General features: G+C 40.2%; 1 protein-coding gene across 5 annotated transcripts in view; it reads left to right on the top strand.

Annotated features, from left to right (window-relative positions):
• The first annotated feature begins 10,920 nt into the window (after nucleotides 1-10,920).
• Nucleotides 10,921-27,187, top strand: part of Dscam2 (Down syndrome cell adhesion molecule 2) — a 35,467-nt gene continuing 19,200 nt past the window's right edge. For all 5 annotated transcript variants that reach the window (XM_086829743.1, XM_086829742.1, XM_086829741.1 and 2 more), the window contains exons 1-7: nucleotides 10,921-11,771; nucleotides 17,688-18,020; nucleotides 18,099-18,260; nucleotides 18,954-19,100; nucleotides 19,248-19,365; nucleotides 21,762-22,210; nucleotides 22,547-22,691. In XM_086829743.1, the coding sequence (XP_086685869.1) occupies nucleotides 11,723-11,771; nucleotides 17,688-18,020; nucleotides 18,099-18,260; nucleotides 18,954-19,100; nucleotides 19,248-19,365; nucleotides 21,762-22,210; nucleotides 22,547-22,691 (1,403 nt within the window). In that variant the 5' untranslated portion in view covers nucleotides 10,921-11,722. The remainder of the gene's footprint in view (nucleotides 11,772-17,687; nucleotides 18,021-18,098; nucleotides 18,261-18,953; nucleotides 19,101-19,247; nucleotides 19,366-21,761; nucleotides 22,211-22,546; nucleotides 22,692-27,187) is intronic.

Here is a 27,187-nt window from a genome sequence, read left to right as displayed (position 1 = left end):
AACGAGAGAAAGCTTGCTGCATCATGCGTATCATTATGTCAACAGAAAATAAGTGTCTCTATATATCGAATATAATAAATTGAATATATTTTCATCAGCAATAACAGCAAAACAGCCGCAATAACAACAACATTGCTGCCGGGAACACCAACAGGCAGGAACATCATGTTAACCAAATAGAAAAGTCGCCGGCGAGCGGAAATCTGGCGTGGGAAATGATGGAGAAATTGTGGAAAAAGTGATATGTGCGAACGGCTCGACAAGTGATATGAGTGGTAAACAATTCAAGTGACAGGAACAAATATATCTGCATAAATTGGATCATACTTGATTATAACCATATCGAGAGGTTATGATGTTATGTGAAAGATTTAATACCCTTGCCGGGTATCATAATATTAGTCAGAAGCATGCTACTAAGTGAAGGAGTCATTTGCGACCCTATAAATCATATATATTCTTGATCAGCATTAAAAACTGAATCGATCTAGCTATGTTCAACAGAAAAATAATTTTTACTTTTTTTAAGGGGTTTTATCGTTAAAATTAAAAAAAAAATCGATAAAAATTAAAATATTTTAAATTTTTAAATTCAGTATGCAAATTTATCACCCTGATAAAAACTAGCACAGAACTGCTTTCCGAATTGAAATTAATGCTTTTTTGGCTTAGTTATGCCTTTTTTAAACTTTGATTTGTCCCTAAAATAAAATGGCCAAAAAGGCAGTGATTGCAAAAAGTCATGTATATTCCGATTCAGTTTGAAATTCTTAATTTACTAACATAAAAATATGAAATTATAAAATTTTGAAAAATTTAGACAAATCTTAATATTTTTTTGTGTTTAAACTACCAAAAAAACGGGAAAAAAGTATATAGTTTTTTAATTTTAAATTGATGCTTGCAGATTTATTAACCTAACAAAAACTAGCATAGGTAAGCTTTCGGAATTGAAATTAATGCATTTTTGACTAAGTTATGATATATTTCACCTTCGAGTTGTTAACTTCAAGGTCATACAAACTTCGGTTTCTCAAAGTTCTTGCTTTTGTTTTAAATTAATTAAAATCAAACTGGTACTAAAGATTTTTACTATCGTCAAGCATTTTTAATAAGCCAAAGTGCATACTTAAATACTTTGGTTTGTTTTCTATAATAATTAATATTAAATTAAGTTGAATTGATTGGTAAAAGTGGCTGCTTTATTTATTTTAATAAGTATTTTGTAAGCAATTCATTTTGAGCCCCTCCTCTCTTGTTATCTTATCTTTTTTTCTGGTATCTACAATGTGACCTTTTCAAAGTAGTATCCTTTAAACGTCCCTCAAAGCGGGAGAAGGAAAAACATTGGCCATATCCCTTTCGCATCCTGTGGCTGTCATCGCTGTGAAACTTAGCGGAGGCGTCGAGGCGCTAACAGTTTTGAAGTTTATTTGGCATGTGGCAGCATCCAGAAGAAGCCAGACGCTTCTGTTTATCTGCTGCGGATGGTTATTATCGGGGCAGAGTCAGGCGGCGGCAAGGATATAGTAGGATATCCCCAGACCGAAGACCCTTTCGCTGTGGGTTATTTTTTTCCTTTTCAATAAAGTCGTGGTATAAAAATTTCATACGAACTTGCTTTGATATTTTATTTATTTTTATTTGGACCCACCGCTTCCTTGAATCCTTCTTCCTTTTGCCCCATTTTTTCCTGCTTCTTGCTTCTAATCAATTCCAAATCATTTAGCACACGCATGAGCTGTCAGTGTTTGCATCGGTGTGCGGCGTGTGGTTGAGTGTGTGCGTGTGTGTGTGTGTGTGTGTGTGTGTGTGAGGGACGCCATTTTGATTGCGTTAAAGTTGTGCGGCTTTAAGCCGCTCAAAGGACCAAGGCAAATGGTGGCCATAAATCAGAGGCGTGACAGGGCACAAAAGCCAGCCGACAAAAGCCAAAAGCTCTGCGGGTAATTATGGCTAATTAACGTGCCGAAAGCCAATGGCCGTCCGCCAGTCCAGCAGTCGATATTACGATCCGAATATCGCAAAAACTTCTCTTTTAATAAAATCATCAAATTTGCCTCAAGGCGGCATAAAAGGCTTTTGCGGCAGCCATAAAAACGTCGTCGTCAATGTCGAATGTCCGAGTTCGAGTCGCAGTCCTTCTCCCAGGACTTCCTCGTCCTTGTGCTCGTCCTCGTCCTCGAATGTTTATGGCCAGCACATGTTCTCCACTGGAGTAGTAGTGCCGAGAATGGGTCTGTAATTTAAGTGGCGTAAATTATGGTCAAGAGGTCTCGAACCCTTGAGCCAAAAAAAAAGGCAACACGATGGCCCATTACCAGGGTTCCAGGACCATGTTCCAGGTCCTCTGCTTTGTTACATGTGTGAAGATCATGCCCAAAGCAATTTTTGGGCCATTTTATGTGCGTACCAGCAGTCCGGGACAGACCAAATATGACAGTAACATTGGCCGCCAGAAAGTAATTTCGGCAGAGAGAAATTATAAACAGCAGGGACATTTTCCAGTTTCAGTTTTCTATTGCCGGCACACAACTTTCGCCCAAGTTCATTTTCCTTTTGCCAAGTATTTTCCCTTACGTTATTTACTTTTGGCCCGCTGCGGAATGCGCAATTCAGCACGTTTTCATTGTTCATAATAAATGTTCATAAATAAGTTGATTAGTTTTTTATGCGGTTAGCTGGGCGAAACGAGTGGCATTTCGGGGCGCCGTCTTCTTGGCCCTGATTCCTTGAGGACGGTAATTGAAAATGGCTCTTAGTGCGTGATTATTACATTTTTTTCTGCGCCACATTACAACGTGATAGGACAGAAATAAGGAAAAGAGGAGGATACTGTCTCCATTTCCCCAATGTTTTTTTGTGTATTAAGTTGGACTGAAAAAAGTGCGCGGTAAGCAGCTTTTGTGCTGATCGAAAAATGGGAGAGTTTTTTAAGGAAGTTGAGCTGAAAGTCATATTTAAAATTACAAAAGTAATTTACAAGAATTTTGTAAAGATAAAAAGCTGTATGAACTTGTTAAGGTTCAAAATGTATGGTATTTTATATCTGAAGAAAGTTATTTTTTAGAAGAATAAGAAAATAAAATGACTTCCTTTAACATCTCCCTTTAAAGTCGTTCTATAAATTAATAAATAAATACTAAATATAGTTTGAACCTTCCAATATGTCTTTCCGCTTTCAGAAATAACTTTGACTATTAGAATATGTCCCATTTGATGACCAAAACGGATTAAAAAGAAACTTTTCTTTAAACGACTTCCTTCTTTGTCGAAAGCCGTTACAGTTTGTCAATTGTCTCTGGCCAAAACGGAAACTAAGTAACGGTTATTTCATCTTAAAGTGTGCATTTGTGTATGTTATGTCGGCCATTTCAAACGCAATTTCCGCTACGCCAATAGGAAATTCTGAATTCCGAGTAAAACTTTTTGAAAACTTTGCCACATTCGGCAATTTACTCAGTTGATATGCTCAACAACTACTTGGCAAATTGTTTGCGATTGCAATTTCCGTTTGATAGAGACAAAAACGATCTAAAAACAATCTATTTTTTATGACTGTTAATAGATTTTCTATTCTGTTTTTATTCTTTGGCTAAGGACTACACTTTTGCAGGGAAGATTGATAGTTTTTTGGGTTTTGTTATGCTTAGAAAAAGGATGGAAAATAATTAAAGTAAAACAGAAATAGTTTAGGAAATAATGTAAGATAACCCTAAAACAAACTTACGCAAGGTAAAGCTTTTTTTTTATTTGAATAAAACGTGTTAAATAAAATGTAGATATTGTTATTATTATAATTTTAGTCAGAACTCTGGAGCGCAGTGACGCCCTTATTAAATAGAAATATTATTGATCATCATCAACAGCTCCCTCCCGCTCTCCCTCTCTCTTACTCTCTCTGCCTCTTTTCATCCGGTAGGTTCAACTCCCACTGTGCATCTCCAGAGGTAACTCTTTCTCTGTATGTCTCTCCGCCTATCTCTACTCTCTCGCTCTCACTTTCTCTGTTCTCTTAACTCGGGAACTATAAATAGAGGCACTGCTTTCGCCGCGCGTTCAGTCTGTGCGGGGGGTACCCAGTGTTAACATCTCGAGTGATAGTGATTAGTGATCGCACTTCGATCCGAAAACTATTACGTGGCCCATGGATCTGGATGACTAGGAAGATGTTTACTTCGACGATAGCATTGAAAGCCTAATTGAAGTCACCGAGAATAAAAATTTTCACTGGAAGGAATTAAGTAATGACGGCAAAGAATAACCACGTGTCCTACACTTCGGTAAGTCCTAACCATCATAATTATATTTTGTACATATATGATATAAGAGTGATTAGGCCCCAGATTTATAATCAGCTAGCTTAATTAATTAATTCCCTTTTTGCCATAAATCCCATTACTTAATTATTATTTAAAATGATACAGCAAAGTAAACAGCCCAATTTATTTATACATTGTTCTCGAATATTGTTTTCTTACATTTCGATAGTTTTAAAACTGAACCTAACTTTGGTGCCAACTTTTGATATATTATTATACCATTGCAGGGTATTATATTTTATGAAATTCGGTCTACTATATCATATAGAAATAGAGGAAAACACAGAACTGTGAATGTAAACATAAATATAAGTATATAATTTATATTGGTGTATTAAATACACTACCTGGAAAAAGGAAACAGTAGTATGAGTAACATCAACTTCGATTTGGAAGTACCTGTTTATCTATTCCTTTTGCAGTTGAAACAAGCCGAGTTATTGAATGACTGTTGCAACAACTTTTAATTATTTAACGTGCTACGTTTGCCACACACAATGCATCCTTCGACTTGGGCTGCAAATGCATTTTGCATAATTTGTTTGTGCGTTGAGGCGTGCGCAGGCTTCATCATCGTCATTGTCCTCCTCCTAGTCCTTGTCATCGTCAGTCGAGTATAGAGCCCACTCCTTCATCGCCGTTTGGAGCTTGTCATATCAATCTCTGGGCTCAACCCATTTGCCGACTGTCAACACGGGTGCGGGGGTTGAAATCGAGGGTTTTGTAGGTGATACAGGATCCCCCCCCCTCAATGTATGTGTCTGTGTGTGTGTGTGGCAAACATCAACCCTCTCTTGCCACACACACTTACACTCTCACTTTAATTTATGTGCCACGACCCTCCGTGGGCCAAACAATGTCACTTGGCTTTTGTAAGCTCACGTGTTACATGCAAATGCGCTTCCTGACTCCTTTGGCTCCTTTGTCTTTCGGCCTTTGTAAAGGAAGGTTAGAGCGCTGGGAAGGGGTTAAGTGTGGGCAAATATTGTAATGATGTATGTGATTCCCTTTCTGTACCCCTTTCTATCATCACTTTATTGAAATCGCTCCTTATCCGCAGCCAACTCTCCTTCGAGCACTCACTTCGGGCAACCACTTGAAGAAAATTTTTGTGTTTGAAAAAAATAAAAATGCAACATTTTCGCAAACATCTCGCTTAATGAAGTAACAACATGCTTGAGTAAAAAAAACCAACTGAAACGAAAAAAGTCATTAAAAAATGCTAAATGCAAGTGCCAGCTGGGCAAAAATCAATATACAATCAACACACAGGGACACACGGGAGGTATACAAAAAAAAAAAATGGAAAATGAAAATATGCCCGCCGCAGGCCTCAAGGCTGCAATTATCGTGAATGACGTTGTTGGCCATGTTGTCAAAGGAATTGCGGCAGAAATATGTGGGGGAAATAAAAAATGAGTAGAAGAAGAAAATTCTGCAGATGAAATTGAAAAACATGTAAAATGCGTTGACGATTGCGTTTTTCAAGTGCAGCCGAGAGTTTGCCGTCGCCATGGCCGTATTTCAACTCACATGAGTTCGCGCACGGCCAGCTGTATACCAATTAAAAATGCAGTGGACAACGCCCAAAAAAGTATGCTGCAAAAAGGGTGGTGCCGGGTGCAGGGTATTGGGGTTTGGGGCTGGGTCGCTTCTGCTGCAAAAGCACTCACCATGTGGCGGCTGCTGTCAATGACAGCGCAAATAAAATGCAACAAAGCGTGTTGTAAAACGCGCAAAAATGAAAATCAATAGTGAAGCCTCCCGCCGCATACATATATAGTAAATATTCATGTTCTCACATACATATATTGGGCCTCACATATGTATATATAACGCCCAATTCATATGATGCACCCTGAGTAAACTTAAAATAAAAGAGAACTCTTGGGGTTTGTTAAATATAGTTTTATAATATTTTTTGTTAAAACTGTTGTCAAAAGGTTCAGAAATCATAGGTAAGATTTGCAACGAACTTTAAAATAGGGTCTAGCAAACCTTTAACTATTTGTTTAAAAATTCCTCTAAATATTTTATATCCTTTATTCATTTTCTTGAATCCTTAGATCCCTTAATATACTATACCCATGGCTCTCTGAAATTCCAGAAATTCCCGATTTTTCGGCCCATTTACACTGTGCAGCAATGCAGTTGGTTCGGGACTTGGTCAGCTGCTGCTTCTGCCCTGTTTTACATAGGCTTGGGCGTTTGTCATAGCAACAACAATAATCAGAACGACATTGTAGGTGTAGCAACAACATAAACACGGGAAACGGAAACGGACAAGAGAAGGCGGCTGCAGGAGGGGATGGGGATATGGGATAATGGTGGGGTTTACGAGGTGTGGGGCGTCGGCCATTCCCGGTCCTTGTTGACGTCAGTCATAGAGCGTGCAAATGTTGACCTACATACAAAACGTTGAGCAAACAGGCGCATAAATGCCACGTTAAACAACAGCAGCAGGAACATCAGCAGCAACGTCGCGCAGTGCAGATAAGTCCGCCTTTTTGCCCAGCTGCCAACGCATTGTTAGAAATTGTCGGAGGACATGGCCAGCCGGCATAGTTAATAGCCCATAGACATAGTCACCGACATGGCCATAGCCAAAGCTATAGTTTTGCATATATGCACTGGCAAAATCGAGAACATTCCAAGGGGGCAAAAAATTTCAGGAATTTTATGGCCAGAACTAAAAATATTTAAAAAACTATCTGTTGTAGTTAAGTGTTGCAATTGCCACTTTAAGCAAAATCATAAATATTGAATAATTAAATATTTTATTTATAAATGTAACTATCTTCGAGCTAAGAGGTTATATAGCATTTATTTTTCTAGAAATTTTGTGTTATTTCTGGTGGTAACATTTAATTTTCCTGCCATACTTCTCAATTATATAAAATTACATTTTCTAAAACTATCTAGAAACTTTCTCTAATTTGTTTTCCGTGAACTGTTGCCTTTGTTATTGTTTTTAATACTTACCAGCATCATAATTGTTATGTAGATTTATAGAATTGGGTTGACTGGCCAACGGTGACCGGTCCCTAGCATCGGATATGAACCAGCCCCATTTGAATGCATCCAAACAATGCCTCTCTACCCCTCCATTGTGAGCCAAGAAACGAATGACCAACTGAACTGAATAGACTAGAATTTTATGGGATGAGACTCGGAAGAAGTGTCTCCCTTTTTCGAAATTTACAGCCCCGCCGGGGAGTTTCCGCTTTTTGGCACGATGCATGTAACCATACAGAGAGAGTGGCCAAGGCAGCTGGTGTGCCTACCAGGCTCCACCTGGCCAGCGACTACTCCACCATGGCCAGGTCTAATGATGACGGAGTGGGGCGAGTGGTCTCTGAACAGTGGCCATAACGGTTGACGCTTCCCTGGCCAACCAGTGTTGTTTTTGCTCCCTGTAACTGCTCCTGCTCCTGCTTTGGCTCCTGTTAACGCTCCTCCCTCCGTGTGTAGATACGCATTGGCAGTTAGTCAGTTTATCAGTTAGTCAGTTTGTCATTCCAGGCAACCAACAAACAAACATGCTCTCGCTGCTTGAGCCAAAGAGTGTAGCCGATGTTGGGGCAGAGCAGGCTTTCGAAAGGATCAAAGCTTTAAATACTCTATCGTTAAATAATGAAACATTAACAAAATAGGAAGCTAACTTAGGCACGAAAAAGTTTAATATTTACAATTTTACATTTACCGCCATGCCTTTCCCTCTATTTTGAACGATCGTTAATATAGCAGCTATATGATATAGTGCCCGATTTTCATAAAATTGTACACAGAATTCTTGACTTAAATATATTGGTTATAAATAGAACTTCATGTGTTCTAATTTTTTTCTTAAAATTTTCCTATCGTTCCTATGTCAGCTATATATACGTATATATATAGTCCACCGATTCGCCATGCTTTTACTAGTATGTACTAGTAAAATTATATAAAAGATTAACTCTATAGTTTCCTTCAAATACCTTGCTTTTAAATTTGTCCCAAAAACAAATCTCGCACACTGTGTATATGAATCCCGGACTGGTTCAAACATCCCCGGAACGAAGTGACTGCTGCCGGCCAAGTCTCAGAAATGTGTTGTTACAAAAGTTGCAAGTCATTGTTTATTAGTGTTTAAAGTTAGTAACTGATCGTACATACTTACTGGTCATAGATACTTACCGATCAGAGTTACTTACTGATCATAGCTACTTAATTAAATAGCTCGCTGTTTATCTCCGACTCTCCCCCTCTCTCTGTATGCATATCGCTCTATGTTAATCTCTAGAGACAACTCTATTCTCCCGCCCACTCACACTCACTTTCTCTGCTCCACTTTCTCCTCGGGGACTATAAATAGAGGCGCTGAGGTCGCGCGCGCCTCAGTCTGTCCTAGGGGTACCTAGTGTTAACATCGATAGTGATAGTGCAAGTGATCACCCTTCGAGACCAAAAATATGACGTGGCCAATGCAATGGATCTGGATGACCAGCAAGAAGCTCAATTGGATGAAGTCACCCAATCTTGGACACAACACTGGAAGGAAATAAGCAATGACGAAAGAGCCACGTGTCCTCTACTGCGGTAAGTCTTAGCCATGACTTGTGTATTATTATATTATAATATTATATTCCAATTAATTTGCTTATTGCCATGGTCCCCTTTACATACTTAGTGGTCATAGATACTTACTGTTCAGAGTTATTTAAAGTTCATTGATACTTACTGATCACAGTTACTTGCTGATCATAGATACTTACTGCTCAGAGTTACTTACTGCTCATACTTAATTACTGCTCACAGTTAATTATTGACTTAGTGTTCATTGATACTTGCTGATCATAGTTACTTACTGCCCATAATTAATTACTGTTCTGAGTTACTTACTGTACAGAGTTACCTACTGCTTATAGTTAATTACTGATCAGATTCAAATACCTTGCTCTTAAATTTGTCCCAAAACAAATCTCGCCCACTGTGCATATGATTTTTTTGTCCTATGGCACCTATATGATATAGTCGTCCGATCTGGCCCGTTCCGACTTACAGAAGAGTGAGAGTATATAGAAGACTAACTGTTAGCATTGAAATCACAAGGACTCTATATTTTGAAAGGGTAAAAACCAGGTTTGTTAACAAACACAGATACACAAAACGCATACCAGGACAAAACTCAATGAGTCAATGACTTTTTGGTGTCGCTCGTTGATGCGCAACGCGGTCCCGTTGTCATTAGCAGCGACACCCGGACCGGCACCGCCTCTGCCACTGCTGCTGATGCCACAACCACTGCCAACAAGGACGACAAGGACACCGTCACGCTCACAAATGCAAGTCACAATCACTCACACACTCACAGTGCGAGGCACTCATGAATATGGTTACTGTTGCCATGTTTTTATTTTTTTTTTTGTGTGTTGCCTGTATTTGGTGTTTTGGGCTGATTCGTTGTCGGTGTTGCTGTGGGAAATGCGAGCGGGTCCAAAATATGTACATTTTTGGCAGCCAAACAAACACGTTTTTGGCTTATGTTTTATTGTTGTTGCCTTTGTTGCGGCTGCGGCTGCTACTGCGGCTTTTGATGCCGTTGTTGCGGCCGCTGTCCTTGGCGCTGTTGCCTAATGTGTGCCAACACCATCATCACCAGGCAGTAGCAGCCAGGCCCCAACCACCATCGTCGCTTTTTACGCATTCACGCGTCCTAAAAACAAGAAATTGGCCAACGACAAATGTCCCCAAAAAAGAATGAATGCACTGCGAGGAAAATGTGATTTTTAAATAATATTTTTTCGACTGAAACAAACTGTAAATTATAGCAATATAGTATGAATATATAACTTTTTACAACTAAATAAAGTAATGATATTAATTTCAAGAGAAATATGCTCAGGAAAGTTCCAGAAACATTGAACTAAAATGATAAACTATTTTTATGTTATCCTTAAGCAACAAGAACCATATTTTGTTATATAATCTTTCACAACAATCACTAGAAATATTTTTTATTAGTGCCTCCAATTTGGAATTGCGCATTATTAGGCTAAATATTATGAATCTTGGCAGCTTTCACACTGCCCTGGTGTTTGTGGCTGTTCTTTTTTCTCCCTGGAAACGAGTATTTGCCCCGCCTTGTTGGCCATAATTTCCCCTGATGCTCATTAGCAGGGATGGCCAAAAAAAAAGTAAAATAAAATAAAAATAAAAGTAGACAACATTTATGCGACGACAGGAAGGGACTTAAGTGTGAAATTGCTTTGCATAATGCCAAGTAAATTATGGGGGCAAATATTGAGTCCATTAACTGGGTTGCCAGAAACCGAATGCTGCCGAATGCCGGCAAAGTTAATGAGTTATTTTCAAGAGCCAAAATCTATATAGGATGCTTGATTAATTGAAAGTAAATGAGATTTGTTTACTCACTCCGGGCACGATGAGGGAGACAACAACAAGGCAGAGAGTTCATGATGCCTAATCTATGCCAACGAAGATGTAGCTGGTCGAAATAATTGAAACATTGAGCCAGGCACTCACGCATGTGGCTAAGCCACCACCCAGGCCCCAGTGGCACCCAGTTTTATGGCCAACCGCCCAACTGGCCCGGTCCAGTGTAAACACAGCTGTTCGAGGGACTCGTGTTCGCAGGCCTCGTGCCTAACCACAGACAACAAACGCAGCCGTGCGGCGCAGGCGCAGAGAGTACCGCATCCCATCATGGACGGGGCTGCCAACTGCACTGCTGAAAAACCATGACTTTGGTGGCATTCGCTCCCAACCGGGTCCGGCAGTTGCTGTTCGAGGCTCGAAGGATACGCACGGCTCTGGCGGACGACGGAAATTGGACTGAAAATGTATCGCGACTGAGTTTGAGTGAGCGCGCGCGTGTGGTGAATTTCCGGCGGTGAAGAGAGTCCGGAAGAGAGCCGACAAGGGTCCGACGGCGTCCCTAGAAGAGCTCCTCCAAACACAGTTCGGTGCGAGACGCAGTCAAGTCGAGTCCTTGCTGGCAGTCGGTTGTCCTGGCGGGAGTGATTTCATATATCGAACGTATGGCATAGTGCGCCGGCCATGCAGTCCCACAAAACATAACAAAACACCATCAAATCATCAGCGAAAATCATCCAATCACCAGAGTGAAAATATCAAAATAAATAGAGAAAGATTCGAATGTGCCAAAAAAGAAAAGTATATTCAAATTAAAAGAGAGAAATATCAAGTGTCTGAAATGTAAAACCGCTCAAGAGTGAAAGCCAAATCAAATCAAAATTTTTGTACAAGTCACTGCCCCTACACGGAGATTCCTGAAAAAGCTCACAGCGAGAGAAGAAAAAATAGATAAATAAAAGCGCATAAGTAAAACCACGACCAAATTCAAATCAAAATCGGAATCAAAACAGAAGCCGGAAAACATGTGGATTAGTAGCCGCTTTTTCGTGATTTTCCTGCTCCTTCATATCGGTAGGTGCTCCACAGTTCGCCGGGAAAACTCTTAAGCCGGCCTGCCGGCATTTTCGGGGGCGCCTTTTCTCGGGTTTTCCTAAGTCGCTTGGCACGCGCTGCAAAGTATGCTTTTGTTTTCGCACACCGGCTGTGCGTGTGGGTCCTTGCACCCTAAGTCCCAACAGCTGTCGGCATGTTGTTCTTCCTTACTTTCTTGTTCGCTTTCGGATCCGGCTTACGCCTCCGAAACGGAACTTATTATTAAGTCTTGCGGAGTAAAACAAAAGGATTTTGGGATTTTGCGGCACATCCCAGCCGGCTTAAGGGGGCTTCCTCTTCTCCATGCCATCCTGACGCTCCCAGGAATTATCGTCAGGCAGGGCAATTACTCACTTTATTATCATTCAAAGCGATATTCCAGACTGGCGCAGCTCATGGCGATTCATACGAGGAGGTGGCATAATTTATGATATACGAGAACTAAGTGCAAATGACTTGGTCGCTTTGCGGAGACCAAAGCTAAGACCGGAGACCATAAAACTGCCGGCAAAACTAAAGCCGAAATGCCCCTTCATAATATGAAATTGCCTTATGATAAAAACCAGGCGTCAATTTATGCCACAAGAAACGACTATCCCCCAGTTCGTCTATAAATATGTGTGCACTAAGGGAAAAGAAGAATTTGTTTGTAAAATAAAAATAATATTCAAGAAGTTGTGGGTCTAAGGATTATGTATACTTCGCTGAAAATATTCTTTAACTATTGGAAATAGTTAATACAAAATAATGTACTTGATTATTTTATACTGAAAATAATATTAGGAGCCTAATAAATTTATTGTTGTTGTGTTTAAACTAATTTTCGTTTAACTACTTTTGCCTACTTTTATACTGCTTGCTTGGTAATAAGTTTCACTCAGAAGCTTAAAACGTAGTGAAGGAGTCATTTCCGACCCTATAAAGTCTATATATTCTTGATCAGTATCACCAGGTGAATCTTTTAAGCCATCTCTGACCGAAAAAAATTTGTAACATTTTTTCATAATTTTTCAAGGGTTAATATTACATTATTACAACTTTGGAAAATTGATAAAAATTTAGTTTTTTTAAATATCTAAATACAGTATGCAGATTTATTAACCTAATAAAAACTAACACGGGAAAGCTTTCCGAATTAAAATTAGTGCTATTTTGGCTGAGTTATGAGTTATTTTTAAATTTTGATTTTCCTAAAAAATTTTCATTCAGAGACGTTCTGGTAGATTTCCATTTTCTCTCAGTGGAATTGATTGTATGTGTGTGCGGGACAGCCTAATGAAATGTGTCAGGAGCAGAGTCCTGGCCCTCGCCCTCGCTCTAACACTCGATCGACCTCACCGACCTCTTCATATTTGCGGAGCCTGGGTTGTGCCGGAGAGAGAACCTTTTTTCGAAATTTGATATTTTCCAATTTTCATTGCCCGGCTCTGGCATTCGATGGGAGACTGACTGGCTTACATGTCTATTCGCCACCCAAAAAAAAAAAAAATGGAAAATATGAAAAAATATTATCAAAATGCCACACAGATATTTCATGATTGCCACACCACAAGGAGCATACATATATATGTTTTCGCACCCTCGCACCGAGGCTCCGAGACTCGGAGCAAATGAAAAATATGCAAATGAAATTGTTGCTCAATGTCTAAAGCGCACACACACTTTTTGCTCTGTGGCTCTGGGCTGTGAGAGATGGCTCATATTTTTCGGTGTTGTTATTCCATTTCCAAGCAGATAAACATAAAATATAATACGTTATATAAAATCAGCACCGACAACAACAACAGCTACGAAGGGAAATCCGATTAGATTGTGGAGCTGGGTGGAAAGAAAAAGGGTCCTGGAAAATTCTGATGGGAAAATTATGAAAAATTATGGCCAACGGCAAAGTTTGCAGCGCACTATGATTGATTAGGTTTTAAACCGTTTATGACAAACGCTTTAATTTGTTGTAGGATTAATGAAGTGCAAGGGATAAAGTTTAAATTAAATGCTCACCAGATGTTGAAGCAAACTTCACGAAGGAACCTTATTTTCTGTAATTCTGGTAGAGAAATATTATTAATGACTTAACCTAGCATAGTAAAAGTTTCTTGAAATTGTTCTCAAACGATAAATGAAGTTTTTGTTTATAGTTCAATGCTTTGAAGGCAATTTTGTAATTAAAAATTAAATTTAGAAGGTTTCAAGGAAAAGCTTGAGGTACTATTACCTTAGAACTGTTCTTTCAGACAAAGCATTAACTGTTTAACAAATTTCTACATAGATAAGTGATAAAATTCCTAACAATATCCTTTAAATATTTAATTTAAACTCTAAGAGATTCCGCTTATAGTGTTCATAAAAAACAACTCTGGCAATATTAAAATCTAAAAATACTTTCATCTATAGACTTTGTTAAATTTCGTCTTGGATTTGTTTGGATTTCGCAAAAATTCTCTTGCTACTTTTACTATGTACTCCTTTTTCATTCCTTTTTGCCTTATTTTGGCAAAACAATTTCGCCCAACAAAAGATTTTGAACGTCTTATTGGACCTTCTTTAGACCCCATTCCACCCAAGTGCTGTGTGCACTTTGGGCCAACTGGAGCACATCTCACTGAGATCGAACGGGAATCCGGCGAAGGCAGCAACAAAATCAAGTTATTTACAATTATTATTCCTTTCGTGGTTGTTGCTGCGCGTTGGTCTGTAAACGTTTTAACTTCTTTCAAGTTTTTCTTTTTATTTTTTGTTATTTTTTTTGCTGTTGTTGCTGTTGGTGGCCAAGCAATATTGAGTCGATATCTATGGGTGTTTTGGGTCACGCCTTCCTGCCGCTGGTTTTTGCGCATAAAAATTGAATTTCCTGTATTTTTCGAGCTGATTGCTTACAAGATTCGGCCCACCATTTCCGGTCGATGGCGAAGCATCCTTGGCAGGACCTTCTACAGTTTTAAAGTCCCTTTTTTTGCAGCTGAACTGACTTTAATGGTTGAGTTTTGGCTGGGTCTTGGATCGTGGGCCATTAGAAATATTACCACTGCATTGCTAGCTGAATTTAGAGACACTGCAGCCACACAACATGCATCACCATGGCCCAAATGCACTGGGAGAAAATTCTGTACTTTGCCAGAAAAGTGGAGTATCCATGGAACTTTTTCAAGGATACATTTTTATGGTAATATATAGAGCCAAATAATTTTTCTTGGATTTATGTTTAAATTTTTTGAAGTTAAATTGATCATTTGCTAACATTTTTCTTGGATCAAAGTTTAAATTTCAAACTGTAATGCAGTTTAAACCCTTTTTGTTCTATATTTTTTTTTTTACCATGTGGGGTGGCTACGAAATAATTTCGAAAAGTGCCAAAAGGGCATAATCCAAGCTGGAGAAAAAAAATGCAAAAAGGAGTAAAAAAATATAAAACGGGTAGAAATAAAGAACACACACACAGAAAATAATGTCTGAGGAGCCTGGCAAAGTAACCCCTCAAGACTCGCACAAGTGGATGGGAAACACATTCGGAGTGAAAGAAGTGAAATGTACGACACAAAACGAGCAGAAATGCCAGCCAAAGTAGAGAGGGGATGCAGGAACATGGCAGGGTCCTTGGATGGGAAGGTCCTGCGGCTGTTGCAGTTGCACATCCACAGAGGGACGCTGTGCTGCAGGTAATGCAGCAAAACCGGAGCTGGGAAAACAATTTGGAAAAGAAATTTGCGGCAAATGGAGACAGTTCAAATGCGCTTTTGCATTTGGCCAAAGAATGTTGTCAGAATTGATTGGGAAACACTCAATTGTATCGGGGTAAAGGTGTTTCAAATACTGTGGTAATGCATATTTAGGTAAATGCATTGTAATTTTATATTGGGAATCTTTTAAGGATTTTAAATACATTGTGATTCAAATAGAGGTGTTTGGGTGTTTTTTACTCGAGATTAAATTATAAATACTTTTAATTATTTAAAGGACCTTGAAAATTTGAACAGCCTACCTTAGAACAATGTCCCAAATTTCCTCAAGAATTTCCATGATTTTTGAATTCGTCATTGGGCCCATTGGAATAGGCCAAAAAGAAAGTCGAGCATGCAGCACCAAAAAAAAGAGACGTCAGAATCGGTATAAAGCACACTCACACATACGTATAGGCAGGACTTTCAGGAAGTACACATACGCATAGGGTGGACTTTTGTTTTCGGAGGAAAGAATAAAACCCCTACAAGTGGATGTACTCACCGACCCACACACCCACATGTACACAACCACACCACACACTCTCATGTGGGATCTTGCTCCAAGGCACACAGGCTCGTAAAACATACCCTTTCTACCAAAAAAAAAAACACAAAATGAGAAACGAGTGGCAAGCATACTCAAGACATACTTGCAATAATTTTATGGCCTGGCAGAGGCCTCAGTCTTTATCCGTATCCTGTACCAGGGGCTACGAAGGATACACGGGGAAAAATAATGATTCAATGACCTCTCAATCGATGCCGTACTCTAGTTATATATCAAGTACGTGTTGTTTATATTAATGCTAAAATAGTAAGGATACCTTAGCAAATCTTAGGGTGTACAGCTTTCTCGTTAAATAATCCTAATTTTAAAATCTGCCCATTTTAGGCTTCATAAATCTTGTGTGAATTATAAAAAATAATGATTATAATTAATTTATACTTTTAAAATCACATTTATTGATTAATTACTGTGCTAGTTTTTTGCCGTGTGAGGAGTTTTGATGAGAGAGAGCCATGAAATCAACGGGGAAAACGGAAAGAAACCATCTCGGAGGACGAGGCGATGAGACAGACGGAGACGAAACCAGAAAGCAGTTACATAAAAATCCATGCTGTCGAGCATAAAACAAAAAGCTCCTGGCCAGGCACAACAGCAAAAAAAGAAGAAAAAAAACGTACAAAAAGAACAAAACACAGAAAGGCAAAACAAAAAAAAAAAAAAAATGGAGGGAGAAAGCAAAAAAAGAAAACCAACAAAAAACAACTCTAATTGCAGACACAATGACTTGTAGGGGGCGGGAACTGGGAGGAGAAGAGCAGATCCTGGCCAGGACGACTGACTGTTGGAGATTGAACGAGTTGCAAGGATTTGCACAGCGCCGCAGGGAAAGATGCCCGGTTCGGTGGCATGGCAGACAGCCGAGGCGCATTCATGTGGAATATGAAGCGAAATGTCAATTTGGAGAAATATATATACATATATATGCAGCAGATATATATATATATATATAGAGGAGTCGTCATATACCTATATGTATCTGGGTTTGAGGGCCACAGGGACCGAAAACCCAGAAGCTGCTGAGCTAAGGATGAAATTGTTATTCTAATTTAGGATAAGGCTAAATCTGTTTGCACGCGAGGATCCGGGGATCTGATGAAACGAAAACGGGTTTCAAATGCGACACAATGGTTGGGTATTATAAAAAAATGTAAATGCTTATTAAAGTGCAAAAAGGTCCTTGAGGATTTGCGCACCCAAAGCAGGCCATCGGCCTTTTTATGAATTTTTGATATCTCTCCGGGATTATTGCTTTTGTTTATGGCATCTTGAGCTCTTAATATTTGATTGTTGAATATTTTACAACGCTTTTACGCGTTGGATAAATAATGTATGGCCCGCAGAATATGTATATATATTATAATCATAAATTCATATCTTGAAATTGCTCTCTTGCTTTTTTGATAAACATTAAAATATTCTGGTTTTTAAAAGGGGTTATGAAGACTTTAAATATTGAAAAAGGGTAAAGATTTTGTATAGAAGAAAGATACTGAATAATTGTATTGAAAACCCATTTAAATAATGTTTGTTATGTAGCTAGGAAATATGCAATTTTTTAATTTGTCAATTTATTTCAAACTTTACCTAATCTCTCCCTTTTTTTAATCACAGATACCACCTGCAGTGAACCGTTCGAGGCGCACCTACGCGGTCCCGGCTTCGTGATGGAGCCACCGGGGCGCGTGGAGTTCTCCAACTCTTCAGGTGGATGGCTGGATTGCTCCGCCTCCGGGAGTCCACAGCCGACGATCGATTGGGTGCACGCGGACGGCACGGCGGTGACGGAGATACATGGAGTGCGGAGAGTCCTGCGAAACGGTACACTCGTCCTGATGCCATTTGCGGCAGCGGCCTATCACCAGGAGGTGCACAATACCATATACCGATGCATTGCCAGCAATTCGGTGGGTCGCATCGTCTCACGGGACGTGCAAGTCCGTGCTGGTGAGTAAGAGATGCGTGGCTCTGCCAGGGATTACTCATTTTTTGCATATTAAAATTCTGGTCTCTACACTCCGGCAGTCGTGGCGCAGGCCTACAAAGTGGATGTGGAGGTGCTATCGGCGTCGCGCGGCTGCACCGCCATCCTGCGCTGCGTGGTGCCCACGTTCGTCAAGGAATTGGTACGAGTGGTCTCCTGGGTTCATGAACCCGCTATCTACATCTATCCCTCGCTGCAAGGCGGTAAGTAATCGGGGGAAAGTCTGTCTGTCTGCTGCTGCCAGAAAGGACACAGCACGAAACGAAACGAAACGTAACGTAACGAAGCGAAGCGAGTCCTTTCGAGCCGGCTTCTGAATCCTGGCATCCTTGTCCTGTGCCAGCGGCCTGCCAAGCCAACAAAGTGCATTGTTTGTTTGCAGCATTTGCCTCGCATGTTTGCCTGCTTAACTGCACCTTCACCAGACCACTCTGCTCTGTCCTTTGGCGCATAATTAACATTGTCCTTTAGCAATTTGAGACGAGCTGCTAGTCCTAGCTGTCTATATTACAAAGAAGATTTTCTCTGTACCTTGGGAAATTCGTTTTACTGTCCGCTTGTGTCAGGAATAATCTATTTGAAAAGGTCAAGAGTGTCTGGCGGAAGATTTAAATCTAAATTTTGCCAAAGGATAAAAGTTCATGTTGCATATACTTTGAGGCAATTTCTTTAAGGTACTTTTATGTGAAAGTAATATAAGGTTTTACTTAAAATTTTCGACTGGTTTTTACTATTTTGTGAAAGATTTATGTTCACTTTTTGTTTCCAGTGCTTTCTGTGTCGAATTTTTTTGTCATGAGCTAGTTTTTTGGTCCTTGGCTTAGGTCGTTGGCTCCACTACCTCAGTGCAGGACAGTAATGGACTCATCTCTTCTCTCTGCTGCTCTATCCCCCAGATGGCAAATTCCATTTGCTGCCCACCGGCGAACTGCTCATCCACAATCTGCAGGAGAGCGATGAGTCGCAGTCCTTCCGCTGCCGCAGTATGCATCGTCTCACCCGCCAGGTGGTCGTCAGCTCACCCACCCGGCTGCGTATTAATTGTGAGTATACCCAGACCCAGATCCAGGGACTCCAGAGCGAACCAAGAACCCATAACCCGAACGTTACCCCAAGCCAATGTCACTCCCATATATACATACATACAAACAAATATATACATCCATCGCTTCCATCATCTCTCGCCGCAGCGCATCGCGGCATCATTTCGCCGAGCGTGGTGGAACACACGGCTCATGTGCAGGTGTCACAGGACGAGGGCGCAGTGCTGCTGTGCGTCGCCCAGGGCTGTCCTTCGCCCGAATACAGGTGTGTATGGGTATGGGTAGGGAATAGGTTGGGGGGATATACAGGTATGGTTATATAGGTGCCGCAAATCGATGGCCTACCCACTCCCACTCCTTTTTTGAAGAGTCCCCCATGCTCAATCCCATGCTCGCTGAGAGCTTTAGCACACATTTCTGGGGCGAAACTTTTGACGTTGACAGGCACTGGCCTCACATACACAAACTAACACGCTATTAGTTATTAGTTCACTTGAAGAAAAGTAGCATAAATGAGAACACTTTTCTTATAAAAATAGATAAGAAATAAGTGCAGTCTCTCTGACATACAGTGATTCTTGGTAGTTTTTTCATGTTTATTACAGATATATTTTAAAATATTAAATTTATTTATTTATTTTATTTATTTATCCGTAATTAAAATCAACCAAAATTAAACTTCAAAATCGTATGAAAATAATATACTAATTATTAGGACTTGATAAAAAAGTAAGCTCTGAAAGGACACATAGGTTTTGTATCATAGAAAGGAGAGTTATTTCTAAGCTGCAAGGACTTGTATGAATTCAAATCTATATAAAAATATTCCCCAAGAACCGTGTGTTCTTCTCAAAATTTGCTAATTATAAACAGTTTCTTCCTTGTGCACTGGCACTGGCAGTGGTATGAGTTAATTGGAACGCATACATCTATAATATGTGCGGCCAGGGCATTTAGTTTGCCAACCAAATAAATAAACAACCCAGGGGGTCAGATGGCGACGGCGAGCGGGAGGAGAACTCTGAGCTGACGTGTACATTATTTTATAAAATGTGTCTAAAGAGTTGGCAAACGTGTAGCCATAATTGAAATGTGAGCTAAAAGCGTTAGTTAACTTTCTCGACGGGCCGACGGGTCGTATGAGTGATGCAGCATTACGTATACGTACGCCCGCTTCGGGAACAATAACCCACGTAATGATGTGTATATAGCCAGGATAGAATGTATGTATCCATATGTGATGTGCCTGTAATTACGCTTTGATAAGCAGACAAGTAATGCATACAAAAAATACAGACAATGTCAGGCTGCTGACGGGAAACAAAAGAATCTATAAGCAGGCGGGTCGGTTGCCTGCACATATAGATAGATTGCTGTGCCACGATATAAAAAAAAAGAGGAAAACAGGAGAAACTTGCCATTTCATAATTAATACACCAAGAAGGGGGATTCAGGGAGTCCTGTGCCAGAAGAGGGATAATGAGCGAGGCAAAGGATTAATGCAACATTAAACAAAGGCACCACCAACAGACAGGCGGGTATGGGCGACGATAGGGGATAAGGCACGCCAAAGGTAGTCCATCAGGCCTTGAACTTCGCTTCGCTGGCTGCTAGTTGAAATTAAAATACCCTTTCAATTTCCTGCACAAAAAAATAAATACTTCATCTGCCATCCGAGACTAGGAATTGCTCCTGCGAAAACCAGATGGTCCATGATAAATGAGCTAGAATCACCCGAAAGCTGAACTCCATTAATTTAAGTCAGTCCAGAGAAATGTGCTGTGTTGGAATTACAAAGCGAAGATTTCAATTATAAATGTACACAAGTCAAGGAATAGGGTCCTTTGTCAGTTCAGTAGGATTTTAATTATAAAAAAATTAATTAAATGTTTGATGAAAAAATGTGTACATTTTTTGGGGTTTAAACTAAAAGCAAAAAATATTCCGATTTCTTGAGGCATGTATGTTCCGATTCATAATTAAAAGCTTGATTTATTAACATAAACATATTGAAAAATAAATTTTCAGAAATTTTTCCGAAAATTGCAAAATTTTATAAGGGGTTAAAATGTTTAAAATTTGACAAGACTCAATATTTTAAATTGTTAAATGGAGTTCGCAGATTTGTTATCCTGACCAAAACTAGCACAGCTTGCCGAATTTAAATTAGAGGTTTTTTGTCTTAGTTATGGCTTTTTAAACTTTCATTTGTCCCAAAAATATGCATATAATACCAATAAATATCGATTGAAAAATGCAATATTTCAGGATTTCCTGAGGCCATAAAATTGACAAAGATTGATAATTTTGTTATATTTATTTAGATATTATTATTAAATCTATATTTTCTAGCACTTCGTTCCAAAATCTCTTAAGATTTTATCTTACTCTCCTTTAAGAGATTTTTTACATAGACCTTAAGAAATTGTTTATTTTCATTTTTAATCCAAAATTATACATTATGAAACTGTACATTTTTATTTTTTTGTCAAAGTGTATTCTATATAGAGTAATAAAATAGCGAAATATATTCCCATAACCACAACTTCTATTCTGGTCCCCTTTTTTATTATTTTCAAATTGAAAATCGCGCTTAATTGAGTCGATTTATAAATGTCTGATCCACATAAATTTCCAATTTCACCCCCCTGCTAACCACAGCTGGTACACCCACAATGGAGCTGGTCCCTTGCCCGTGCTGAGTGGACCTCGTGTGCGACTCCTGGGCCCCATCCTGGCCATTGAGGCTGTGACCGGTGAGGACTCTGGCGTTTACAAGTGCACCGCTGGCAATGTGGGCGGTGAGGCCAGTGCCGAGCTACGTCTTACGGTGGCCACACCCATCCAGGTGGAGATCTCACCCAATGTGCTCAGCGTTCATATGGGTGGCACAGCGGAGTTCCGCTGCGTGGTGACCAGCAATGGCAGTCCGGTGGGCATGCAGAATATTCTGTGGTACAAGGATGGACGACAGCTGCCCTCCTCGGGCCGAGTGGAGGATACTCTGGTGGTGCCACGTGTGGGTCGCGAAAACCGCGGCATGTATCAGTGCGTGGTACGAAGGCCGGAGGGTGACACATTCCAGGCCACCGCGGAGTTGCAATTGGGAGGTGAGTCATTACAAAACTCTAACTTAATTTATAAATTTAATTATTTTAGATTTATATAGTTATTTTTCCTTAACTTCTTCTTTTTTTATTGATTTAAAAATTTCCTTCGTAGGTTTTCCAAGGCCTTTCCCTTCCCCATTGTCTCATAAAACGTTTTGCTTCACTGTTTAGATATTCTTGATTTTATGCTAGAACCTATTTTTCCCCTGTGTGAGAATGCCACTGGTTGGCTGTTGTAGCTTAAAATATTAATGTGACCTCTTTCACACCCACTCTCTCTCTCTCTCTCTCTCTCTCTCTCTTTGCATCCTTTGTAACCATGGCTTTATCCTGCAGATGCCCCGCCAGCTTTGCTGTACAGCTTCATCGAGCAGACCCTGCAGCCGGGCCCAGCTGTGAGCCTCAAGTGCTCCGCTGCCGGCAATCCTACGCCGCAAATTTCATGGACACTGGACGGATTTCCGCTGCCATCAAACGGAAGGTAATTGAACTTGTTGAAAAGGGGCTGTGAAAGTGGGAGTCCGGGTGGGAAATTGTAACTGGAACGGGGGGTGGTGCCTCCAGATGGGCTTGGCAATGGGAAACGGAAAACGGAAAACGGCTACGTTGCACAGTGGGTGCTATATAGAATGCAGTTCAGGAATATATATAGATGACCATTGGAATTTAAGAGTCTAAATATTTATTATTTAAACTGTAATTAAAAATTAGTAATCAAAAATAATACCGCTTAAAGCTCAAATATATATTGATTAGGATGAAAACTCTAATTTTGAGGGTTCGATTTTGTCTTAAAGTATCCTCTTTTGAGTGTTTATATTAATAGTTATAATACATTATTATTTATCCTTAATTTTCCCTAAATTTTCCACTGTTTTGTCGGCGCTACGGGCGTTCTGTAAAAATTTATCTCAACTGCGGCTCCCGACTGTGGCTGCGGTTGCATTTATTGCACTCGTTGTGTGTGTTTGTGCCTTTTTTCCCCTCAGTGCCAACGTTTCTTTTTTTTTCAACATTTTCCTTTCAAAAACATTGCCGCACGAATATATAGAAAAACATATACACATTTACCATTACATATATAGAAAAGTGGCTGCCGACTGCCGCGCCTACAAAGGTGGGTGGTGGCCACCACCTCATCGTCGTCGTCATCGTCGTCTGCTCCAGCGTTCATTCACTCCTGCAACTGCCACTGCGACTGTAGCCGTATCCGTATCCGTATTCGCATTCGGATTCGCAGCCACATCCGTATCTGTATCTGTGTCTGCGTCTGGCCCAAGGTTCCGACTTTGCCTTTCTATTTGTTAATTAAGCCTGGTCGGTCGGTCGGTCGGTCGGTCGGTTGGTTGGTCGCCCAATCCTTACATCCTTACGCATTTAATTGCATTTTTAGCTGGCTGGATGCCAACTAAATTAAATGACAGCCCCACCAGTCAGTCAGGTCCTTTAATGACATTGACATTTGCATTGGCCGAATAAAATCGAAGAGGCTCGGAATCGAATACGGGGACCTCAAATAGTTTGTTGGCTTAGTGTAAGTAAATAAAATGCAGCGACAAATCGATTGATTGCCAATTCAGTCTGCGACATTGTCAGCGGCATTTTATTTGATTGTTTTTTGTATATATCTGTATCTGTGAAATACCAGTGAAAATTTGTATCTGTGTATCTACTGGGACTGATTCGCTGCCAGCTGCCACTAATTGTTTGAGTTACGTCTGTAATCATTTGCAAGTCAAAGTTTTCACCCCGGCCACTGTTGACTTCTGTTGTTGATTAAAAACTACGAGTACCAAACAGCAGTTACCATCAAAATCAGCATCAGGTTTTTTATTTGCATTTGCTTTTTGCTTTGCTGATGCACAGCAGCGTAATAATAAAAACAAGAACAAAAATACTGGAAAATAAAACAAAACTAAGGCAACAGTGTCCTGATTGTTGTCCTGCCTTGGCCCAGCTGTGTTATATTCTAATTAAAACTTGGGCAATATGTCGAAGGCAGATGATGAGCAGCTATCAACATGATGGGTTTTTGAGCAAAACACGACCATGAAATACCTCTTAAACTAAATATATTTTTAAGCAAATTGATGTCATGGATAGAATATCCTGTCATATGTATTTAGGGGAAGAATATTTTAAAAGACATCCTCTTATCTAAAGCTCATATATCATTGGACTTTAACCCTTTAAATGTTCACATAAAAAGATGAGCACTTTTTATGCACTTGTGACTGCAACTTAAGTCATCGTCATGAATTCACTTCACCCAAGTGGCCATCCTTCTTTGGGTCCTTTGGACCTGCGGCAACCCATTCCCATTCCCATACCACTTCTTCGATGGCCAAGGAAGATGGCTTGACCACAAGGCAAAATTGATTACAAAAATTTGTGTGTTATGTGGTCGGTGTGAAAATTTGCTTTTGGGAAACTTGTGCGGACATGCCCGATGCCGATGGCTTTAATTTAAAAGTTATCTGAGCAACACAATTTTGACACATAATGCCCGTAGGCATTATCCTTAGCCCCGGCATAGCTGGCAACCTAATTTGCCAGCCGGCAAAACATCCTTCGAAATGCTGAATAAATTCTCTTGCCGGTTGCCGTCTACCGTTGCGTTGTTATTGCCGAGTTTTAAGTGGTTTACATTATTCGGTTTAAAGGTATATCAACTTGGTAAGTGTATTTATTTAATACACACACACACACACATTCACGCTGCAGAGTGGCAGACAGACAGGCAAACAGGCACAATGGGGCGGGAAAGTGGCAGGAAAATGTAGGGGGGGCGGCGGTGGCGGAAAGATGGAAGGCAGACGCCTTGGGGCGGAAATTAAATGATTGCGCGCACGAGGTAACGCAACACTCAAACGCTCATTTTACGCCATTTTCAAAAGTTTGTCTGCGGCGGTGCCAGAAACTGAGGCACCAACTCAGCAGGCCCAAGCTGGGCGGAGGAGGCGAGATGTTTTCCTTCAGTTTTCCTTAGCTTTTCCTCTGCCGTCAGTTTTTTCCTGTGCCTGCCCTGTGCCTGGAAGTCTGTGAAGATGGAGGCTTTTGGAGGCGTGTATGCGTGTTGCGTTTGTCTACAACTGCAGGCGTTATGGAAATGTATGTAATTTTGGCCTAAATGAGAAAACGCTTAAGGCAAGAACCACTCATATGAGTTACACAGATATATCTCTTCACTATTAGGTTCATATTACTAATGAAATATTTAGAAGATTGTTTTTTTTTTTTAAAAGAAATTCTACTTTAAACCCATATAAAATGATAGGAATATATATAATAATGCAAAGTCTTTCTTATTTCTATATATATTCCTACATTATTAGGTTCATATTACTAATAAAATTATTAGAAGATTGTACAATTTTTTAAAAAGAAATCATACTTTCAAGCCATATAAAAAGAAAGGAATATTTACAATAATGCAAAGTCCTTCGTATTTCTTTAGATAAAAATATTTAAATCAAGTTTCCAAAGTTTTAAAATACAGATTTAAATTTCAATTGCAATTCTTGGGTTAACATAATAACCACTAATCTGTGCTGGAAACTAACCTGATTGGGATCCAAGTGCAAACTCAATTCGCCTAAATTGAAATTCATAATTTTTCGCAAAACTTTTCGCCACGAAAGTTTCACTACAACCCCCTTCTAAAAAGTGGCACCTAGTGAAATTCTTATCCTTGTGTTTCCATTTTGGCAGGATTCTGGAATTAAGCCACCCGCAGAGCAGGGCACTCACAGAAGCACAGCAACTGCAATCAGCTAAAACAGCACACAAAAGCCGCGCCAAGCTATTAGGTTTATATTGTTGCAGCCAAAGCGTTTTATGCTCCACACACACACATTTAAACTTCTGCAATGCCGTTTAAGCCGGCATGGTGCGGATGTGGATGTGGATACGACTGTGGATACGACTGTGGAGGATGAGGATGTGTGCAACTTTGTTGCAATTTTGTCCTCGCCATTGTTTCAATGCGCTCAAGTGTTGCAGTCCAAGTGTCTCCCATCTCTGGGGAGAGGGCGAGCGGCTTCATTTTCACTTAACTACAGTTGCTGTTTTTACAAGCCTGGGCACACACACTCTATAAAAGATTTTTCGGCTTGACTTGGCCACTCTTTCTGGGGAAATCAGCGCAGTAGCTGGCCGGGACTTATGCATTCATAAGCTCCGCACGATACGGCCGCTGCAGAAGTTAATTAAAATTGTAATTACTTCTCCTTCGCCATTATTGTTACGGCTCCAACTCCAACTCCGACTTCCGGCTGTAATGCCAATTGAAAAGTTGCCACCGAGCAGGGGCCACAAACTAATGAGCCAACGGGTGTGTGTATGTGTGCCGGCTTAGAACGCAATCCCGGCCATATAAGATGCCACAAAAGCCGATTGTGTGAGTGCCACATGGCGTATGCGTAACAATGTTGCCTGTAATTAATGTCTGTGCCAATAAGAAGGCACTGCAAACAAAAGAACACCAACAGAGAAGCGAACGAAACGAAACGAATGGCACAGAACTTAATGCCAACTTGGGCGCCTCCTGAAATCCTTTTTTCCTCATTATTTGAGCTCAGGCGTAACGGCCGCATTAAGTGGAAGTGGAACTACTAGGGGAAGTGGGCATGGGCGTGGCACATGACATTGACGGCAATATGGAAACTATGCTAAGCCCCGACAGCGCGACTGACAGCCTTCATTACGACTAAATGTGGCAACGACAAAAAAATAGAAAAACACGCAGGCAAAATAAGAGATGCCAAGGCAAAAAATACAAAATGAAGCCTACAGCCAAAAGGGATTTGGGTCAGGCTGCATTTTTGAAGTGTGCCTAGCTGATGAGTGTACCGGTGCAGTGGGCGTGTGTGTCCTTAAATATGCAAAAGCTGCTCACAAAAAAAAAGAAACAAAATAACAACTCTAAAACAAGGCAGGCATTGCGCATTCGCCGCGTGCGCCCGCTAAAATTGCATC

The sequence above is a fragment of the Drosophila serrata genome, unplaced genomic scaffold, assembly GCF_035046125.1.
Source record: "Drosophila serrata isolate PLE 108 unplaced genomic scaffold, ASM3504612v1 contig_217, whole genome shotgun sequence".
In the NCBI taxonomy this organism is placed as follows: Eukaryota; Metazoa; Arthropoda; class Insecta; order Diptera; family Drosophilidae; genus Drosophila; species Drosophila serrata.
This window is presented reverse-complemented; position numbering and strand designations above follow the sequence as displayed.